Source organism: Nomascus leucogenys, chromosome 9, assembly GCF_006542625.1.
Source record: "Nomascus leucogenys isolate Asia chromosome 9, Asia_NLE_v1, whole genome shotgun sequence".
NCBI lineage: Eukaryota > Metazoa > Chordata > Mammalia > Primates > Hylobatidae > Nomascus > Nomascus leucogenys.
In genome coordinates, this window is record NC_044389.1 from 85,241,265 (window position 1) to 85,263,512 (window position 22,248).

At 37.2% G+C, this 22,248-nt stretch overlaps 1 protein-coding gene across 2 annotated transcripts in view; it reads right to left on the reverse strand.

Moving 5' to 3' along the window:
- Nucleotides 1–879: 879 nt before the first annotated feature.
- The window catches only part of SLC9B1 (solute carrier family 9 member B1), a 119,317-nt gene continuing 97,948 nt past the window's right edge, over nucleotides 880–22,248 (reverse strand). Inside the window, exons 8-12 of one of the 2 annotated variants that reach the window (XM_003257468.3) lie at nucleotides 12,231–12,337; nucleotides 10,398–10,547; nucleotides 6,469–6,577; nucleotides 5,441–5,577; nucleotides 880–1,284 (exon numbers count right to left, since the gene is read on the reverse strand). In XM_003257468.3, the coding sequence (XP_003257516.1) occupies nucleotides 1,069–1,284; nucleotides 5,441–5,577; nucleotides 6,469–6,577; nucleotides 10,398–10,547; nucleotides 12,231–12,337 (719 nt within the window). In that variant the 3' untranslated portion in view covers nucleotides 880–1,068. The remainder of the gene's footprint in view (nucleotides 1,285–5,440; nucleotides 5,578–6,468; nucleotides 6,578–10,397; nucleotides 10,548–12,230; nucleotides 12,338–22,248) is intronic. The other variant, XM_004089041.3, reaches the window with a different exon arrangement.

Below are 22,248 nucleotides of genomic sequence, written 5' to 3' on the forward strand. Positions count from 1 at the left end.
TCACTTGGCAAATTTATGTGTAAATTTCATATTCTGTGGTATTTTAATACCTTGCTTGTGGAGAAGAGGAAAAAGAGAAATGAAAGAAATATTCAGTCCTTGCATTGAGCTTTTGCCAAAGAAGTCTAAACAATTTCTAAGATGCCATTCAATAAGGCCATTTTAGAAGCATTTATATGACTCTTCTAACTTTAAAATAAAGAGTCTTGAAGTTAATTAAAACTCACTTTGCTTGTGATGGGTTCTACATTAACATGGCAGATTTAATCAGCCAGAATTAAAAGGTAATTCTGTATTACTAAGGAGAAGAAACTGCCACATGACAGTAGTCTCCAAATCTTTCATTTTTGGAGGCTGCCTTTTATGCCTAGATTTTAAAATACTAATTGAAAAAAATATAGTTTACTTCCATTTGTGATTTAATTTTATTTCTATAAATAAAAATACAGATAGTGTTTCATCTAAAAACTGCTAAACCAGACTTTCATTTTAAGGGCATGGCAGAAGTAAGGAAAGACTAACTTGGTTCTATTACTTAACATATTATTTATTCAGGTAGTCACCAAAACCAGAATTTAAAATCTATTTAGATAACCCATTTAAAGTTGATGTGTTTTATTCCTTTTTTTTTTCTTTTTGTGGTGATATTTTTAACTGAATTACTGGACATCATGGGGAGTTCTCCTCCTCCTATTTGGAAACTTAGGCTATCTTACCAAGTTCAATATTCAAAGTTTTTCTTTCTGCCATTAAGTTTAATTTTATATTAAGCTCAGTTTGTATTATGATATCAAAGTCAGCCTGAGGGATTACTTTAAACTTTCCTAGGGTATTTACAGATTTAATTTGTTCTTACAGTATGTAAATACCAAGAGAGCATTCCATTTAATATTATTTTTATTAAATTAACTTTGGAGTAAAAAGTCCAAGAAAAGCCTTGTACTGAAATCACATGTTTACTAAATCCTGGATTTTCTGTACGGTCCCCACATATTTCTACTTTAAAATTCTTCTGTCATGTGAAATAATTAATTAAAAGAAGCAGGCAGATGATGACAGGTAAACTTTTTAATGATGTTCTAATGTTGACAACTGCAGTTTTATTTTGCTTGGATCATAATGGCGTGTAAGCATTTTAGGCCCCAGAATGGTCGTAAGTAGAGCTCCATTTGGAGCTGTGATCAAGATGGCTAAAAATGCTACTGTCATCACATCCTTCGCATATGGTTCCAAGTGGGGTGTGGAGACTCTTGCTGTTTCTAGAGCCAGAGGACCTAACACAGCCTGCATTTAGGGGTAAAAATGGGGCATAAAGAAAAATATTAAACTGAGTTAATATATAATGTAAATGGCTCTGTTAGAATAAACAAAATCTAGTACTAGACTATTAGAAAAAAAAGTATTCAGTAATTTTCATAAGTTACTCATCAGTTCCATGTTCTTCCTAGCAAATATATGTGGAGGAAGAGTACAATAGTGACAAATCAGCAGGCAAACATTTTTGGGCTGATTTTGCACTCTTGTCCTCTCCGTGTTCCTCTATTCAAATATCTCTTTTGAGTGTTGCCCTCATAACACCAGGAGTTCTAACGAAACCAATTTTGCTTAGTTGCCTTTACCATGTACCAGTGGTTCTTGACTACAAGAAGACAACATAAAATATTAAGATTTCTTATGGTTCTCTAGGATTTGTTGCCCTTCTTCTCATTGTTCTCCCTATTCAGGGGGCACTGGGTGATAGCAGAATGGACAACAGGCTTGGAATCTAGCCAACTGGGTTTAAATTCTATTTTTGTTGCAACTAGGCTAGTGACCTTGTACAAATGACTCACACTCTCTAACCTTCTACTTACTTACGTGTAAAATGAAGGACAAAATACTTATCTTACTGGACGGTTGTGAAAATTAAATATGAGAATGCAAAGAACACCTGGGACACAGTAGGTATTCAGATAGTAGTAAGTTTCTTTCTCCTTCACTCCTCATCCTCTGCCAGGTCAGAGAATGAGTTCCTTTGAAGTTTTTGTTTTAGAATGACTCTATTGGGTCACAAGTTTTTTCCCTAGTTACCTTCTACCACATTATTTTTAATAACATAAAGCAAATATCTTGCTAACCCTCTTTCTTTGTGTTTAATAATCTAGGCATGAAATTGCCTTAAAGTTTTGGGGAATTAAATACCAATATATAAGATTTTCTATGGAGTTGCAAAGTAACAACACAATGGTAGAAATATTACCTCTGATATGCAACCTTATGGCAAAAGAACCCATCAATTTAAGATCAATTTCTATATCATAAATCAATAATTTAAAATGGTATCATTTTTATATCATAACTTTTAATGTACTGAACATGAGCCAGTGTGCTGGAGGATGCTAGGGAGAAAAAGACAATCATGCAGAAAACCAACTTGAAAGAATCTTACAGTTTAGAAGAGGATTTGAACATAAAAGAACTGCCAACGGAAAAAACAAAAACAAAAACCAAACCCATTGACTTTTAAGAGATGATGGTGATAATGGTGAAACTAGAAATAATATTTATACAGTTATATGGCATTCATCATATGGCAGGTATCATTCTTAAAGCTTTCCATTTATCAATTCATTTAATTCTTATGACAACCTTATTACATGAGGACTTTTATTAGATGATAAATGATTTCCTCCTAGTGACTGAAATTTAATATTATTCCTTTAAAAGAATCCAATTGCCAAGCTGATCTTACATTTGTAAACTAAATTATTTATTTACTCTCCTAATAGCTTCTAATTTTCCACTCTAATTTCTATCAGTAACTCAAAACTAAGGAAAAAGAGAAAGCTGAACCTTAGCCAATTTTATTTTAGCAGCAGAGAATGGCGGAAGAGGATAAAGGTGAAAATAATTTAAAATTGAAATTTAAATATTTGTTGATCTTATTTTCTTGTGACATTATTGTTATCTATTATTGCTGTTGTGACTCTAGTTGTATAAATAATTAATTTTTTATGTCTTGCCAGTTCCTGGAACCAGCTTGATATTCTTTGTGTAGAAGCTAGCCTGGAGCCAGCAGACAGGAATAGGCAGAAACAGAATAATACTGCAGGACTCGAGTGAGTGGTCTCTTTCCTCATACCTGCTTTTCTTTTTTCCCTGCTTTATGAAAATTATGAATTAATAAAACAAAATTGCAAGAGTATTGTTGGAAAGAGAGAGAACAGATACTCCTTTCGTAGATTTATTATCCCCTACAGTACACATTAAAAATAAAAAGTTATTATTTATATTACTTGAAGGTAAGATAAAATAACAACATTGTTAACTGAGCACCACCATATGCCAGAGAGAGTGCTAAGCACTTTACATGGATTATCTCATTGAATCCTGACAACACTGCTAAGAAATAGATACAGTCATAGACTTCATTGTAAGATGAGAACACTGAAGGACTGCGAGATTAGAAAATAATTTTCCTGAGGTTATAGGCAAGTAACATGGTATTCAAAACAGGTAGTCTGGCCCTATGAACCTGCTTTTCTAACATGATAATAGAGGTTTTTTTGCATGAAAATTTAGGAGCTTCTGTTTTGGAATAACAACTAAGAAAAGAGCCACAGGAAATTAAGGTATATTATGCTGCCAAGTTAAACAGTCTAACAAGAAGTAGCAATATATTTTAGTAGGAGGAGAATATCCTTGAATAACAGGGCAAAATTACAAGGTTTCCCTTTCCATTCATTCATTCTTGCAGGCATGCAATACATATTTGCCTCCTGCATGTCAGGCACTGTGTTAAGTGCCAGGGAGATATAATGAAAAACAACTGCAACAACCAGACACTGTCCCTGTCCTTACGTAGTCTATCAAGGGGACGGGGGCAGGGATTTAGCTGTTAACCAAATAGTATACAAATAAATGTGTAATTAAAAACAATATATGTGCATTTGTGTGACGGAGTGAGTGGCAAGGTAGGAAAAGTATTTTTTAAAAAATCAATGTGTCTCTATTTTACTTTACTTTTTTTTGTGACAGGGTCTCACTTTGTCACCCAAGCTGGAATGAAGTGGCGTGACCTCAGCTCACTGCAGCCTCAACCTTCCGAGTTCAACCAATCCTCCTGCCTCAGCCCCCAAGTAGCTGTGACTACAGGTGCGTGCCACCACACCTGACTAATTTTTTTGTATTTTTTGTAGAGACGGGGGTTTTACCATGTTGCCCAGGGTGGTCTTGAACTCCTGAGCTCAAGTGATCTGCCTTCCTCAGCCTCCTGAAGTGCTAGGATTACAGGCATGAGCTGCCATGCCTGGCCTGTGTCTCTACTTTTTAAAATCATAACATTTAGCTTTGTTATATTCAGCAAAATATAACAACTCCAATTTTCAGACATATTATATATTTTAGGAAAATAAAAAACATATTTTCATAAACTTAGGAAGTACTTATTGAAAGAATACTTTTTAATTTCAAAATAATTGCTTTTAAAACTGAGATTTAAAAAGGTTACATTGGCTGGGCCCAATGGGTTATGCTTGTAATCCCAGAACTTTAGGAGGCTGAGGCAGGAAGATCACTTGAACCTAGGAGTTCAAGACCAGCCTGGGCAACATAGCAAGACCTCCTCTCTACAAAAAAATCAGAAAAAAAAAAGGCCAGGTGCAGTGGCTCATGCCTGTAATCTCAGCACTTTGGGAGGCTGAGGCGGGTGGATCACTTGAGGTCAGGAGTTTGAGACTAGCCTGGCTAACGTGGTGAGACCCCATCTCTACTAAAAATACAATAATTAGCTGGGTGTGTTGGTGTGCACCTGTAATCCCAGCTACTGAGGAGGCTGAGGCAGGAGAATCGCTTGAACCTGGGAGGTGGAGGTTGCATTGAGCTGAGATCATGCCACTGTACTCCAGCCTGGGCAACAGAGTAAGACTCTGTCTCAAAAAAAAAAAAAAAAATCAGAAAAAAAGCAGTTGGGTGTGATGGCAAGTGCCTGTGATCCTAGCTACTCAGGAGGCTGATGTGAGAGGATTGTTTGAGCCCAGGAGGTTGAGGCTGCAGTGAGCTGTGATCATGCCACTGCACTCCAGTTTGGGTGACAGAGTGAGACCTGGTCTCAAAATGAAAATAAAAATAAAAATAGAAAAAGGTTACATTAAGTTTCTTTGTTTGTTTTTGTTTATTTATTTATTTGAGATTGAGTCTTGCTCTGTCGCCCAGACTGGAGTACAGTGTGCCATCTCAGCTTACTGCAACCTCTGCCTCCTGGGTTCAAGCGCTTCTCCCATCTCAGCCTCCTGAGTAGCTGGGACTGGTTACGTTAATTTTAATGAATAGTTATGATCAATCAAACATTTAAAAAGTAAGGATAATAGCTCATATTTTGTGACTGGAGTAACATTTTTCATTTTAAATTTCAAAAGCATCAAAACGAAAGCATTAAGCAATAGGCTTAATATGTTCTTACCTGTACTGTAGCTTTGGGCATCCATGCTAAAGCAATAAATATTTTCTCCTTAAAACTAAAACCAGCAAAGCACATCAATAGATAGGTGGTTAAAATTCGAACACATAATGCCAAACTCAGAGTGGCAACAGATATGCCTACAACAGATGAAAACAAACATAAATAACAAAATATTTGTGAAGAAGTGTTCTTTATGCCCAGGAATATGATTTCTAAAACTTTTGAAAACATTTTAAGGCTATTGTCTCTTCATGAGTTTATTTTTTACATAAATCAATGATTATAAAAAATGAATACGATGGAGGATTCTCTGTAAAGTGCAAGACAGTATCTGATAGTGGAGGTACCATGAAAAATAAGACAGATGACATTTATACAATTCTGAAATAATAGACTTTTTTTGAATACTTTTATTATTATTAATAATAATTTACTTTTTGAGAAGGATTCTTGCTCTGTCGCCCAGGCTGGAGTGCAGTGGTACAATCTCAGCTCACTGCAACTTCTGACTCCCGGGTTCACACGATTCTCCTGCCTCAGCCTCCCGAGTAGCTGGGATTACAGGCGCGCACTACCACACCTGGCTAATTTTTGTATTTCTAGGAGAGAGGGGGGTTCCCCATGTTAGCCAGGCAGGTCTTGAACTCCTAACTTCAAGAAATCCGCCTGCTTCAGCCTCCCAAAGTGCTAAGATTACAGGCATGAGCCACGACACCCAGCTGATAGTTTTAAATGAAAGTACTCAAAAAGTGCTGATCGTATCAAACATGTTCCCTCAGGAAAGAAATCTTATATTTATTTCCTCAGATAACTCAGGGAAGATATTCAGGGCTGTCCTTGGTTTAAAAAAATAAAGAGCACACAGTGTAAAGGAAGAGCAATATGAAAATATGACACTGTATCAACGTGTGTTTCTGAAGAAGGTCCTTGTAGCCATTCAAAGATATACTGTAAATAAAAATAAATGTATTTATAATTTTCTTAAATATTTATGAATTTCATATTTTTTGTGCTCTAATTATTCTTACCAACAATATTTGATTCAAGTGATGAAATAGATACTTCTGCTCCAACTAAGCCAAAAAGAAGTGGTTGAAAAATATTCCATACATTTGTAATAATCTTTTGGACTTTAATCTATAGAAAAGAGAAATACATTTATAATTATTTTGGCACATAAATATATTTCAGAAACTTAAAGTCTCTCCCGCCTTTTTTTTTTTTTTTTTCACTTTTTAAGTATTTTAGAGATGGGGTCTTCCTCTGTTGCCCAGGCTGGAGTGTAGTGGCATAATCATAGCTCACTGTAGCCTTGAACTCCTGGGCTCAAGTGATCCTCTCGCAGCCTCCCAAGTAGAAATACAGGTGTGTACCACCATGCTGGGCTAATTTTTAAATTGTTTATAGAGATGGGGTCTCGCTATGTTGCCCAGGATGGTCTAGAACTCCTGTCCTCAAGTGATCTCTGGCTGTGGCCTCCCAAAGCACTGGCATTATAGGCATGAGCCACCATGCCTGGCCTGAAGTCACTTAACATTTAATAAATTTAAGACACTTTATTTTAATAAAAATGTTAAACTTAATTAATAAAAACTCAGCACTTCAATAGTTTTACTCAAACATTTAGGTAGAATTTGATTAAAAGAAACTCACAAAGCAATAAAATAATACTATTTGGCCATTTTGTCACAGAATAAGTGATGTCCTTAGGGTTCTAGCCATGTTTTGTATGAGTTCCAGATTTTGTCTGTAAGTTAACTGAACAGAGATAGAACTACATCATGCCTGATGAGAACATACCCAGTTCATGCAAACATTTGGGTTCTTAGAAGGGGGTTGGGAAGCCCTCCACTAACAACCATCCTGGAACTCAATCCCATTAAAGTGAATCCTGATATATATAGCATATACTACTAGGAAAAACAATTTGGAAATCTGCTAGGCCTGCTTTCAAAGAACCCATGTTGAATACTTTAAAGTTACTTTTTCCTTTAAACAAAACCAAAACATATATTAGATTCTCATTTAGCTGCCTACCCAGCTTCCCTTTCTGGAAACGAATGCCTCCCAGTGCTAGTTCCCCAATTAAAAGATTACAGGAAAGGCCCCTATTGGCCTACATTACTCTGGCTCTTCTCCAGGAATTTGGATGAAGAGATTTCAGTCTCAGTCTGGGTTTAACATTTTTTTTTTTTTAAACAGAAGATACATAAGAACTTTGATGTCTCTTCCTTGAGGCATAAACTATCTTCGTAACTATTTCCCTTATGACTGTGTTTTCTGATCCCCACTTATTATAGTTTAAAAAAAGAAAAACAATGTTACTATTCTTTACAGCATAATTATCCTATTTGTTACTTTTAATCTTTAAAACTTGTTTTAGTTCTGTTTCTTTTACCATTTAAAAAAATTCTAGCAGTTTTAATTTTATTTATTGATTTGCATTTCATTCATTTCATTTCCTTTATAATTTTGTTTACGTAAGAATACTAAACAAAATGCCACTATGATTTTTGGTTAGGGAACTTCTCAAGCTGATTCTAAAATTTATCTAAGAAAGAATATGTGTAGGAACAGCCAAAAAATACGTTAAAAAGAAGTATAATCTATATTAGATTTTGACACATAAAACTGCAGTGATTTAAAACAGTGGTGTTGGCATAGAAATAGAGAAGTAGGATTAAATAGACTTCAGAATTAATATATATGGGAGAATTTAGTTCATGTTAAAAAACCGAACTATTAATGAATTGGTCAATAAATAAACAATTTGGCAAAAAATGACTGTATAGTTTATGTGCATATATCTGTATGTACATATTCATCACATGCAAGTATATATGTGTGTCTGAATATGTATGTATATTTATGTATGTGTGTATAGCTATATATATATCTATACACACACACATCAGGCATGATGTAGTTCTATCTCTGTTCAGTTAACTTACAAACTATATGTGTGTGTGTGTATATATATATATAGTTTGTAAGATACACATATGTATGTATGTATAACCTTACCTCACAGCATTCACAAAGATAAATTACAGATAGATTAAAAGACTAAATGAAAAACCAAATTAAACAAAAACTACCAAAATATTAAATGATACTATACAAAATAGTATATCGTTGTAATGTTTATATGTTATAATCCTCAGTGAGAAAGTCCTTCTTAAATGAGATGCAGAATCCAGAACCAAAAAAGGAAAACCCAATAGGTTTGGTCAGAGGAAATTTTACTTTCATACACCAGACACCATAAACAAAGTTGAAGATAAGCAAAAATTATATGCAATATATACATAACAAAGGATCAGTAGCCCTAACACTAAGAGAAACTATAAATTAGAAACAAAAAAACATAACCCAATAAAAATGGTCAAAGAAGATCATAGGTATTTTAAAAAGAATATATGAAGAGAAGCTTACTATACTACTAATCAGAGAAATGTAAATAAAGAATAACAATATCACATAATTGTAAGAAACTATAAGAATTGGATGGTGAGGTCATCTAATAGTAAAAAGAATAGAACTAGTGATAATATCAAGTGCTGTTGATGAGTTAAGGTATTAGATATTTTTGTGCACTGTTGGCAGAGTGTAAATAACCAAAATCTTTTGAAGGGATAATTTAGCAGTGTCCATCAAAATAAAACACAGATCATTTCCAGCCAGGTGTGGTAGCTCATGCTTGTAATCCTAGCACTTTGCGATGTCAAGTTGGGAGGATCCCTTGAGCTCAGGATTTTGAGATCAGCCTGGGCAACATAGAGAGACTCTGTCTCAAAAAAAAAAAAAAAAATCATACCTAGGACTCTATCCCTATAGATGTACCTGTAATCCCAACACTTTGGGAGGCTGAGGCAGGAGTATCACCTGAGGTCAGGAGTTCAAGACCTGCCTGGCCAACATGGTGAAACCCCATCTCTACTAAAAATACAAAAATTTGCTGAGCGTGGTGGTGTGCGCCTGTAATCCCAGCTACTAGGGAGGCTGAAACAGAAGAATCACTTGAATCCAGGAGGTGGAGGTTGCAGTGAGCCAAGACTATGCTACTTGCACTCCAGCCTGGGTGACAAGAGTGAAACTGTGTCTCAAAAAAAAAAAAGACATGAACAACACTGTTTATGACAGCACTGTTTGTAAATAACAAGAAGTAGAAACAATCTTAATGTCTATAAATAGAATACTGGTTACTTAAAAAAATGTAAGGGGGTTTGATATTTGACAGTTGTGGGGAATAAAGAAATCTTTTACGTTTAATTCTATATGTTTTATTCTTTTACAAGCATTTCTATTTTTATTATTTGTTTGTTTATTATTATTATTTTTTGTGATGGAGTTTTGCACTTACTGCCCAGGCTGGAGTGCAATGGCATGATCTCGGCTCACTGCAACCTCCGCCTCCTGGGTTGAAGCGATGCTCCTGCCTCAGCCTCCTGAGTAGCTGGAATTACAGGTGCCCACCACCACGCCACCATGCCCAGCTAATTTTTGTATTTTTAGTAGAGATGGGATTTCACCATGTTGGCCACACTGGTCTCAAACTCCTGACCCCAGGTGATCTGTCCGCCTCGACCTCCCAAAGTTCTGGGATTACAGGCATGAGCCACCGTGCCCAGCCTTTTACAAACATTTTTCATGGATTAATTGTATAATTAAAATTTCAAGGAATAAAATAATTAGATTGATAAAAGTAATATAATAATATTATATAAAACTTGGGAAAAAGAGAAGCCTGATGTGATTAACTCAACTTCTGATTCCATATTAGTATATTTCCAGGTGCTTTTCCTAAATATTTTATTTCCTCGATTGATTCATACACTTTCTTGAGGATAGAAAACCTTTTGGAATATTTTCCAACCAGAATGAGGGGATTTCCTAAATTTATGTAAAAAATTCAGTTGTTTTAGCTTTTAAAATATAGCATATTAAAAATATTCACCTTTTCTTGGGACCATTTTGTCCCTGCAATGAAACTCAACACTAGTGTGCATAATCCTCCAGATTCATGTAAACCAATACGTTGGCTGCCTAAGACAGCAGAAACACACATAGTCAAAACAAGGAATCCTCTCTTCAATGCAAGTTTTTTCTAGAATTAGATAGATATTTAGAAATTAGTTTATATTAAATATATAATACAAGATTTGACATTATCTATTATATATTTTTGACCCTTTGATATTATGTATTTTTTTTTTATTATTATACTTTAGGTTTTAGGGTACATGTGCACAATGTGCAGGTTTGTTACATATGTATCCATGTGCCATGTTATTTCCTGCACCCATTAACTCATCATTTAGCATTAGGTATATCTCCTAATGCTGTCCCTCCCCCCTCCCCCCACCCCACAACAGTCCCCGGAGTGTGATGTTCCCCTTCCTGTGTCCATGAGTTCTCATTGTTCAATTCCCACCTATGAGTGAGAACATGCGGTGTTTGGTTTTTTGTCCTTGCTATAGTTTACTGAGAATGATGTTTTCCAGTTTCATCTATGTCCCTACAAAGGACATGAAAACTCATCCTTTTTTATGGCTGCATAGTATTCCATGGTGTATATGTGCCACATTTTCTTAATCCAGTCTATCGTTGTTGGACATTTGGGTTGGTTCCAAGTCTTTGCTATTGTGAATAGTGCCTCAATAAACATACGTGTGCATGTGTCTTTATAGCAGCATGATTTATAGTCCTTTGGGTATATACCCAGTAATGGGATGGCTGGGTCAAATGGTATTTCTAGTTCTAGATCCCTGAGGAATCGCCACACTGACTTTCACAATGGTTGAACTAGTTTACAGTCCCACCAACAGTATAAAAGTGTTCCTATTTCTCCACATCCTCTCCAGCACCTGTTGTTTCCTGACTTTTTAATGATGGCCATTCTAACTGGTGTGAGATGGTATCTCACTGTGGTTTTGATTTGCATTTCTCTGATGGCCAGTGATGATGAGCATTTCTTCATGTGTTTTTTGGCTGCATAAATGTCTTCTTTTGAGAAGTGTCTGTTCATGTCCTTTTGATATTATGTCTTTAAATGTTATATTAAATGTCTAAAATTTTGATTTTCTTTCTCACCATATATTTTAGCAGACTTACTACCAAGTAACAAAATTTGCAATTAGTAACGTTTCATCTTCTGCCACATCTCTGATACTAGTATCACTAAAACGGTTAAAGTATTACTTTAAGTGAGGAAGAAAAGAGACCCATAAAATCTCCAGTTTCATATAACATATCCAATGAATTCTTAAAAAATATTTGAATATCTCTTTGGTCAATATGTTACAGCTAAATTTGGATGGAAATTACAGAAATACAAAAGTAATGGCATGTTTTCCTTTAAGGCAGGAAATGGCTAAGTTTGAGTGTTGCCTTTGTCAAAGGAGAGCAGGAGTGAATTTCAGTCAGAAAATATGCAGAAATAAATGGGAATCTATCTCCCCCTAAAATGTTTAAGGGAAAATTTGAGGGAAATTATCAAACATCAATAGGCAATTTAGTAGAGAAAGGGAAAGTATAATTCAGAGGGATACTCTGCATTAAGTATATATTTTGATATTCCTTATTTGCCAAATCAGGAAGCAGAGACTTTAATCAAAGCCATTGACCTGTATCAACCACTGCTGTGCTCAGTTTTAAGTACAGAGTAGGCATTGGAGCCTAGTTTTAGACAAATAGAATTAAGCATTAAATTTCATGGATCTTACCAAAGTTTAATATTTTGAAAAAAATGTCTAATACTATACTTCTATAAAATAGATTTTGTATTTACCTGGTCTTCACTTGGAAAATATCGAACAAAAAATCCCAAAACAATTCCTGCCAGCAGACTAATACATACGTTCCTTATAGAGGCTATGGCATTATTAAGTATACCACCTGTAGGGGCACACAATAAAAAAAAATTCACAAAGAAATATTTTCACATACACTACACATCAGAAAAGCAAATCTAGGTGGTTCATTTTATGGAAAAGCATTTTATAGAACAAATATATGCAAATGGTCTTTTTATAGTGACATATATGAAAACACGTAGATCTATTTAGTACATTAAATATATACTCTCAAATAATTTAATATATACACACAACTCAGAAATGTCCATTATATAAATAGGCCAGAAAACAAAGACTTAACAAGCACAAGATGCTCCCCTTACATAGCCAACTTAAAAGACAGAGTGAGGTAGTCCGGGTGCAGTGGCTCACGCCTGTAATCCCAGAGCTTTGGGAGTCTGAGGAGGGTAGATTACTTGAGGTCAGGAGTTCAAGACCAGCCTGGCCAACATAATGAAACCCCATCTCTACTAAAAATACAAAAATTAGCTGGGCATGGTGGCACACACCTGTGGTCCCAGGTACTCAGGAGGCTGAGGGAGGAGAATCACTTGAACTCAGGAGGCAGAGGTTGCAGTGAGCTGAGAGCATGCCACCACACTCCAGCCTGGGTGAAAGACGGAGGCTACACCTCCAAAAGAAAAATAAAAAGACCAAATGAGGTACAAGAATGGAGAGAGACCGAAACACTTGCGGCACTTAGCATATGGCTGGTAAGGGCTATATTAACAATTCTTCTTTGATGTACTATATGAAAAAGAAACAAATGATTTTAACATGAAAAGAACAATGTAATAACAACATAAAAAATTTTGTTCCAGGGTCAGTCCTAGAAACATTCAAGGGTCATTTAAGATTTCAGTATATTTAAGTATCTGCTTTTGGTGATGAAAAAAGGAAAAAAAATACAAAAGATTCCAGTATATTTTATATTAATAAATATTAATATATCCATACTTGTAGTTTATTGTAATAAGTAAAAAACAAAAAATAAAAAAACAGAATGAGTCACAAAAATAGTTCAGTTAAGCTATGGGTAGTGGATTCAATATAGTAAATAAGTATATTTTTAGACATATTTTCTACTAAATATAACAGGCATGGTGGGCTCACACCTTTAATCCTAGCACTTTGGGAGGCCAAGGCAGAAGGATTGCTTGAGCCCAAGAGTTTGAGACCAGCTTGGGCAACAGAGTGAAACCCCACCTTTACAAGAAAATAAATTAGCCCAGTATGTGGTGTGTGCCTACAGTCCAAGTACTCAGTAGCCTGAGGGAGGAGGTCCCTTGAGCTCAGGAGTTCGAGGCTGCACTCCAGCCTGGCTGACAGAGCAAGATCCTGTCTCAAGAAAATAAAATATAATAAAAATAAAAAGTAATATAAACAGAATGATGTCAGCCAGATGGTGGAATGGGAAGCTCCAAACCTTGATTCTCCATAAAGATACCAACTGAACAACAACATATGGTCTAAAAGCCTTTATGGCATTCCATAAACCATTAAGAAGCTGTAGTAGCACAGACAAGTGCAAAGCCAAGAATAGTGGCATTGAACAAATAAGAAAAGCTGTTGCATTATACTCATGATACCCCTTCCCCAAGCTGGAACAGGTTGGTGTGGCTGGGAAGCACTCAACTTGCAGCTTCTCCATTAGCAGGGAAAGAGAAGACTGGAACGGAATTGTTTTATGAGGTTACCTGAAGCTCTCTCTCTCTCTCTCTAACTTGACACCCAACTGGCATACTTTGGATGCATTGGAGCCACTGGGAATAAAGGAGAGGTCAGAGATGATGCAGCACCAGGGAACCTGCAGTACCACAGACAAATACCAGAGGGCGCAACAGCTCCAGAAAAAGAAACTGGCAAACCTCTACTTGGGATGTTGTAATGTATAAACCCAAAGAAGATGCATTCCCAGAAAAGGTTTGAGAGGCCGCTAGAACCTATAGCCATGCTGATTCAGGTAAAGGTCTTCCGTATGAAGCCAGCTGATAAAAACTGGGAGAAGTGTCAGTTTTTTCAAACGTCCAAATCTTGGCAAAAATAAATAAAGAATAAAAAGATAAAAAATAACAAGGCATAAGAAGAAACAGAGAAACCTGATGACTAAATTAAAGGAGCAAAATAAATCTCCAGAAACCAACCCTAAAGAAATAGATAAATGAGTTACCTGACAAAGAATCCAAATTAACTATCTTAATGAAGCCCAGTGATAACAGAAATAGACAACTAAATGAAAGCAGGAAATAATTCATAAACAAAATGAAAATATTAACAAAGAGATAGAAACTAAAAAAAAAAAAAAAAAGGAACCATACAGAAACTCTGGAGCTAAGGAATACAATAGCTCAACTGAAAAATTCACTATCAGAAATCACCAACGGACTGTGTAACTGCCCAATGGGTTCACCTCATGCCCTGCTTAGACAGAGCTGATTTATCAAGACAGGAGAATTGCAATGGAGAAAGAGTAATTCATGCAGAGCCGGCTGTGCGGGAGACCAGAGTTTTATTATTACTCAAATCAGTCTCCCTGAGCATTCAGGGATCAGAACTTTTAAAGATAATTTGGCAGGTAGGGGCTTGGGAAGTGGGGACTGCTGATTCATCAGGTTGGAGATGAAATCGTAGGGGGTTGAAGTGATGTTTTCTTGCTGTCTTCTGTTTGTGGGTGGGATGGCAGAACTAGTTGAGCCATTTTACCAGTCTGGGTGGTGTCAGCTGATTCATCCAGTGCAGGGTCTACAAAATATCTCAAGCACTGATTTTAGGTTTTACAATAGTGATGTTATCCCCAGGAACAATTTGGAGAGGTTCAGACTCTTGGAGCCAGAGGCTGCATAACCCCTCAACTGTAATTTCTAATGTTATAGCTAATTCGTTTATCCTGCAAAGGCAGACTGGTTCCAGGCAAGAAGGGGATCTTTTCGGGAAATGGCTATTATCAACTTTGTTTCCGAGTCAAACCATGAACTGAATACCTTCCCAAAATTAGTACATCCTACTGCCAGGAATGAACAAGGACGGTTTAAATGCTAGAAGGAAGATGGAGTTGATTAGGTCTGATGTCTTTCACTGTCATAATTTCTTCAGTTATAATTTTTGCAAAGGCAGTTTCAATAACATCAAGCAGAAGAAAGAATCAGTGAAACGAAGACTAGTCATTTGAAATTACGGAGTCAGAGGAACAAAAGAGAAAAGGAATGAAGAGTGAAGACAGCCTAAGAGACTTACAGGATGCCATCAAGCAGACCAATGTATGCATTATGAAAGTGCCAGAAGGAGAAGAGAAAAATAAAGGGGCAGAGAGCCAGTTAAAAAAATAATGACCAAAAACTTCTTAAATTTAAAGAAGGAAATGAACATACAAATCCAAGAGGCTCAAAGAACTCCAAGTTGGATAATTTGCAAAAGACCTACAATGAGACACATTACAATCAAACTGTCAAAAGTCAAAGACAAAGAGAGAATTTTTAAAGGAACAGGATCAAAGCAACTTTTCATATACAAGGGAGATGCCATATGGTTATCAGTGGAATTCTCAGCAAAAACTCTACAGGCCAGAAGAGAATGGGATGATATATTAAAAGGGCTGAAAGAAAAAACAAACTGTCAACCAAGAACTGTATAGCCAGTAAAACTGTACTTCAAAAATGAAGGACAAACAAAGAGTTCCCCAGAGAAGTAAAAGGTGAGGGAACTGATCACCACTAGACCTACCTTAGAAAAAATGTTAAAGGGAGTCCTCCAAGTGGAAATGAAAGGGCATTGGATAGAAATACAAAAGTATACAAAATATAAACTTCTTTGGTAAAGGTAAATATATGAGTGAACATAGAATCCTTTAATACTGTAATGGTGGTAAGTAAAACACTTTTTTTCTTTACTTTTTTTCTTTTTCTTTTTTGAGACAAAGTCTTGCTCTGTTGCCCAGGCTGGAGTGCAGTGGTTTGATCACAGCTCACTGCAGCCTTGCAGTCCTGGGCTAAAGCAATCCTCCCACCTCAGCCTCCCGAGTGGCTGGGACTACACACATGCACCACCACACTCAGATAATATTTTTAAATTTTTAGCAGAGATAAGGTCTTGCTGGTCTCAAACTCCTAGGCTCAAGCGATCCTCCCATTTTGGCCTCTCAAAGTGCTGGGACTACAGGTGTGAGACACCACACCCAGCCTGTAATTCACTTTTAATTGAAGCATAGAATTTAAAAGGTATAAGCATAATATTACTGTATTAAATTATGTGAATAAACAATATAAAAATATATATTGTGTGACACTGATAACAAAGTGAGAAAGAGGTGTAAAGAAGTAGAGTTTTTGTATGTGATTAAAGTTGTTGTTGTCAATTTAAAATAGATTATTATAACTATAAGATGTTTTCATGTAATTCTACAGTAACCACAAAGAAAAGACCTACAGAAGATACACAAATAAAAATGAGAAAGGAACCAAAGCATGTCCCTACCAAAAAAAGAAATCAGTGAAACATAAAGGGAGGCAGGAAGAGAGGAAAAGTGGAAAAAAATAGCTGCAAGACACATATAAAACGATGAACAAAATGACAATAGTAAGCCCCTCCCTATCAGTAACTACTTTAAATGCAAATAGGCTAATTTTCCAATCAAAAGACAGAGAATTGGCCGAATGGATTAAAAAATCTAAATATATACCATATGCAAGAGACTTACGTTAGATCTAAACACACACAAAGGTTGAAAGTGAAAGGATAGAAAAAGATACTCAGTGCAGTTGGTAACCAAAAGAGAACAAGGATGGCCATACTTAGACAAAATAGTGTTTAAGTCAAATAATAGCACAAGAGACAAGGATATTACATAATAATAAAAGGGCCAATTGACCAAGAAGATATAGCAATTATAAATGTATATGCAACTAACAGTACAGCATCTAAATATATGAAGCCAACATAGACAGAATTGAGGGGTAACATAGATAACAACATCATAATAACAGAAAACTTCAATATCCCACTTTCAATTATGGATACAATAACCAGACAGAAGATCAACTGGAAAACACAGAACTTGAACAACATTGTAGACCAACTGGACCTATGTGACATATACAGAACACTTCACCCAATAATAGCAAAATATGCTTTCTTCTCAAGTACATACCAAGACTTCTCCAGGATAGATGGCATGCTAGTCCACAAACAAGTTTTTAAAAATTTAAGAAAACTGAACTTATACCAAGTATCTTTTCTGATCACATTAAATGAAATTACAAATTCATAGAAGAAGGACAAAGGAAAAGTAATAAATATGTGGAAATTACAAAAATATACTCTCTTAACCAATTGGCCTGTATGGTTAACATTGTCAATTTGACTGAGGGATGCTTAGATGCCTGATGAAGCACCGTGTGTGGGTTTATCTGTGAGGGTGCTGCCACAGGAGAATGATGGATGAGTTAGTGGACTGAGAGAGAAAGACCCATCCTCACTGTGGGTAGGCATCATGCAATTGGTTGCAAGTGTGACTAGAACAAAAAGACAAAAGAATGGGAACATTCAACTTGCTTGGATTTCTTTTCTATGCACTTTCTCTCTCTTCCAGAGCAGTATGCCTTTTTCTCCTCTTGCCCTTGCACATCAAACTCTAGGTTCTTTGGCCTTTGGACGCTGGGACTTGCATCAGCAGCCTTTTGGGACCTCTCAGGCCTTTGGCCTCAGACTAGTGGCTGCACTGTCAGCTTCCCTGGTTTTGGACTTTCAGATTTGGACTGAGCCATGTCACTGGCTTCCTTGGGAGCCATGCTGTAGGCTTCTCTCATTTTCCAGCTTGTAGATGGCCTATTGTGGGACTTTGCCTTTGTAATTATGTGAGCCAATTCTCCTTAATAAATTATATTTCATATATATGTAAATATATTCTCTTTTATATGCATGTATGTGTATCTATATCTATATCTATATCTATATCTATATCTATATCTATATCTATATCTATATCTATATCTCCTATGGGTTCTGACCCTCTGGAGAACTCTGATTAATATATAGTCAAAGAATAAGTCACAAGGAAAATTAGAAAATGTCTTGAGACAAATAAAAATGGAAACACAACATTCCAAAGCTTGTGGGATGCAGCAAAATAAATATGAAGAAGACAGTTTGTATATCTAACTACCTACCTTAAAAAAGAAGAAAGATCTAAAATCAGCAACTTAGCTTTACACCTCAAGAAACTGGAAAAAGAAGAACTCAACCCAATGTTGGCAAAAGGAAGGAAATAATAAAGTCTAGAGCAGAAGTCCGGGTGCAGTGGCTCACAACTGTAATCCCAGCACTTTGGGAGGCCGAGGCAGGCGGATCACCTGAGGTCGGGAGTTCGAGACCAGCCGGAGCAACATGGAGAAACCTGTCTCTACTAAAAAATACAAAATTAGCCGGGCATAGTGGTGCATGCCTGTAATCCCAGCTACTCTGGAGGCTGAGGCATGAGAATTGCTTGAACCCGGGAGGTGGAGGTTGCAGTGAGCTGAGATCGCACCATTGCACTCCAGCCTGGGCAATAAGAGCAAAACTCCATCTCAAAAAAAAAAAAAAAAAAAAGGCTAGAGAATAGAAAAAACCCAATGAAACTAGTAGTTGTTTCAAAGTTCAACAAAATTGACAAATCATCAGCTAGAATATTTAAGAAAAAAAATAAAGACTCAACTTCTTTTAGGAACAAAAGAGAAGACATTCCAACAGATATTACAGAAATAAAAAGGATTCTAAGAGTCTACTATGAATGATTATATACTGACAAGTTGGATAACCTAGGAGAAATGAACAGATTCCTAGTAACATGCAAGTTACCAAGACTAAGTCACAAAATAAAAAATCTTAATAGACCTATAACTAGTAACTGAATCAGGAATCAAAAACCTCCCAGCAAACCAAATACCTGATAAGGGGTTAATATCTAAAATATATACAGAACAACAACTCAATAACAAAACAACCTAAATGAGAAATGGTCAGTTGACTTTGCTATGGTCCAAATGTTTATGTTCTCCCAATATTCATATGCTGGAGCCTAATATTCAATGTGATAATATTAAGAGGTGGGGCATTTTGGAGATGATTAGTTCATGAAGTCGTAGCCCTCAGAAATAGGACTAGGGCCTTTATAAAAGAGGCTTAAGGGAGTTTGTTTTCTCTTTTGAACATGTGAGGACACAGAGAAGGTGCTATCTATAGTGAATATAGTGACCTCACCAGTCACTGAGTCTGTTGTAGCCTAAATCTTGGACTTCTCACACTCCAGAATGCAAGAAATAAATTTCTGTTGTTCATAAATTACCAGCCTAAGGTATTTTGTTATAGCAGCAGGAATGGACTAAGATAGACTTGAACAGACATTTTTTCCAAAAAAAATACAAATGGCCAACTAGCATATCAACCCAACACTACATGGAAGCTGCCAAGGCTTAGGGATTGAACTCTCTGAAGCAATAGCCTGAGCTGTACGTTGGCTCCTTTTAGCCATGGCTGGGACACAGGGCACCAAGACCCAAGACTGCACAGAGCAGCAAAGCTCTGGGCCTGGCCGACAAAACCATTTTTTCCCTCCTAGGCCTCCAACCCTGTGATGGGAGGGGCTGTCATGAAGAACTCTGACACGCCCTGGAGACAATTTCCCCATTATCTTGTGATTTAACATTTGGCTCCTTGTTACTTCTGTAAATTTCTGCAGTCAGCTTGAATTTCTCCCCAGAAAATGGGCTTTTCTTTTCTATCACATCATCAGGCTGCAAATCTTCCAAACTTTTATGCTCTGTCTCCCTTTTAAACATAAGTTCCAATTCCAAACCATATTTTTGTGAATGCATAAAACTGAACACTTTTAAGAGCACTCAGGTCATAAATTGAACACTTTGCTGCTTAGAAATTTCTTCTACCAGATGTCCTGGATGGGTTCCAAGATGGCCAAATAGGAACAGTTCCAGTCTGCAGCTACCAGCATGATCGACGTAGAAAACGGGTGATTTCTGCACTTCCAACTGAGGTACGTGGTTCATCTCATTGGGACTGGTTGGAGAGTGGGTGCAGGCCCACAGAGGGTGAGCTGAAGCAGGGTGGGGCGTCGCCTCACCCGGGAAGCACAAGGGGTTGGGGGATTTCCCTTTCCTAGCCAAGGGAAGCTGTGACAGACTACCTGGAAAAACAGGGCACTCCCGCCCAAATACTGCACTTTTCCCAAGGTCTTAGCAACTAGCAGACAAGGTGATTCTCTCCTGTGCCTGGCTCAGCGGGTCCCACACCCATGGAGCCTTGGTCACTGCTAGCGCAACAGTCTGGGATCCATCTGCGAGGTGGCAGCCTGGCTGGGGGAGGGCCATCCACCATTGCTGAGGCTTAAGTAGGTAAACAAAGCAGCTGGGAAGCTTGAACTGGGTGGAGCCCACCACAGCTCAGCAAGGCCCATTGCCTCTAGACTCCACGTCTGTGGGCAGGGATAGCTGAACAAAAGGCAGCAACTTCTGCAGACTTAAACGTCCCTGTCTGACAGCTCTGAAGAGAGCAGTGGTTTTCCCAGCATGGCGTTTGAGTTCTGAGAATGGACAGACTGCCTCCTCAAGTGGGTCCCTGACCCCTGTGTAGCCTAACTGGGACACACCTCGGCAGTAGGGGCTGACAGACACCTCATATAGGTGGCTGCCCCTCTTGGATGAAGCTTCCAGAGGAAGGATCAGCCAGCAATATTTGCTGTTCTGCAATATTTGCTGTTCTGCAGCCTCCACTGGTGATACCCAGGCAAACAGGGTCTGGAGTGGAACTCTAGCAAACTCCAACAGACCTGCAGCTGAGGGTCCTGACTGTTAGAAGGAAAACTAACAAACAGAAAGGAATAGCATCAACATTAACAAAAAGATCATCTACACCAAAACCCCATCTGTAGGTCAACAATATCAAAGACCAAAGGTAGATAAAACCAAAAGGATGGGGATAAACCAGAGCAGAAAAGCTGAAAATTCTAAAAGTCAGAGCACCTCTTCTCCTCCAAAGGATCACAGTTCCTTGTCAGCAATGGAACAAAGTTGGATGGAGAATGACTGACGAGTTGACAGAAGTAGGCTTCAGAAGGTTGGTAATAACAAACTTCTCCGAGCTAAAGGAGGAAGTTGGAACCCATTGCAAGGAACCTAAAAACCTTGAAAAAAGATTAGACGAATGCTTACAAGAATAAACAGTGTAGGGAAGACCTTAAGTGACCCGATGGAGTTGAAAACCATGGCATGAGAACTTTGTGACGCATGCACAAGCTTCAATAGCTGATTCAATCAAGTGGAAGAAAGGGTATCAGTGATTGAGGATCAAATAAATGAAATAAAGTGAGAAGACAAGGTCAGAGAAACAAGAGTAGAAAGAAATGAAGAAAGCCTCCAAGAAATATGGGACTATGTGAAAAGACCAAATCTATATTTGATTAGTGTACCAGAAAGTGATGAGGAGAATGGAACCAAGTTGGAAAACACTCTTAAGGATATTATCCAGGAGAACTTCCCCAACCTAGCAAGGCAGGCCAACATTCAACTTCAGGAAATACAGAGAACACCACAAAGATACTCCTTGAGAAGAGCAATTCCAAGACACATAATTGTCAGATCCACCAAGGTTGAAATGAAGGAAAAAGTGTTAAGGGCAGCCAGAGAGAAAGGTCAGGTTAGCCACAAAGGGAAGCCCATCAGACTAACAGCAGATCTCTCAGCAGAAACCCTACAAGCCAGAAGAGAGTGGGGGCCAATATTCAACATTCTTAAAGAAAAGAATTTTCAACCCAGAGTTTCATATCCAGCCAAACTAAGCTTCATAAGTGAAGGAGAAAATAAAATCCTTTACTGACAAGCAAATGCTGAGAGACTTTGTCACCACCAGGCCTGCCTTACAAGAGCTCCTGAAGGAAGCACTAAACATGGAAAGAAACACCTGGTA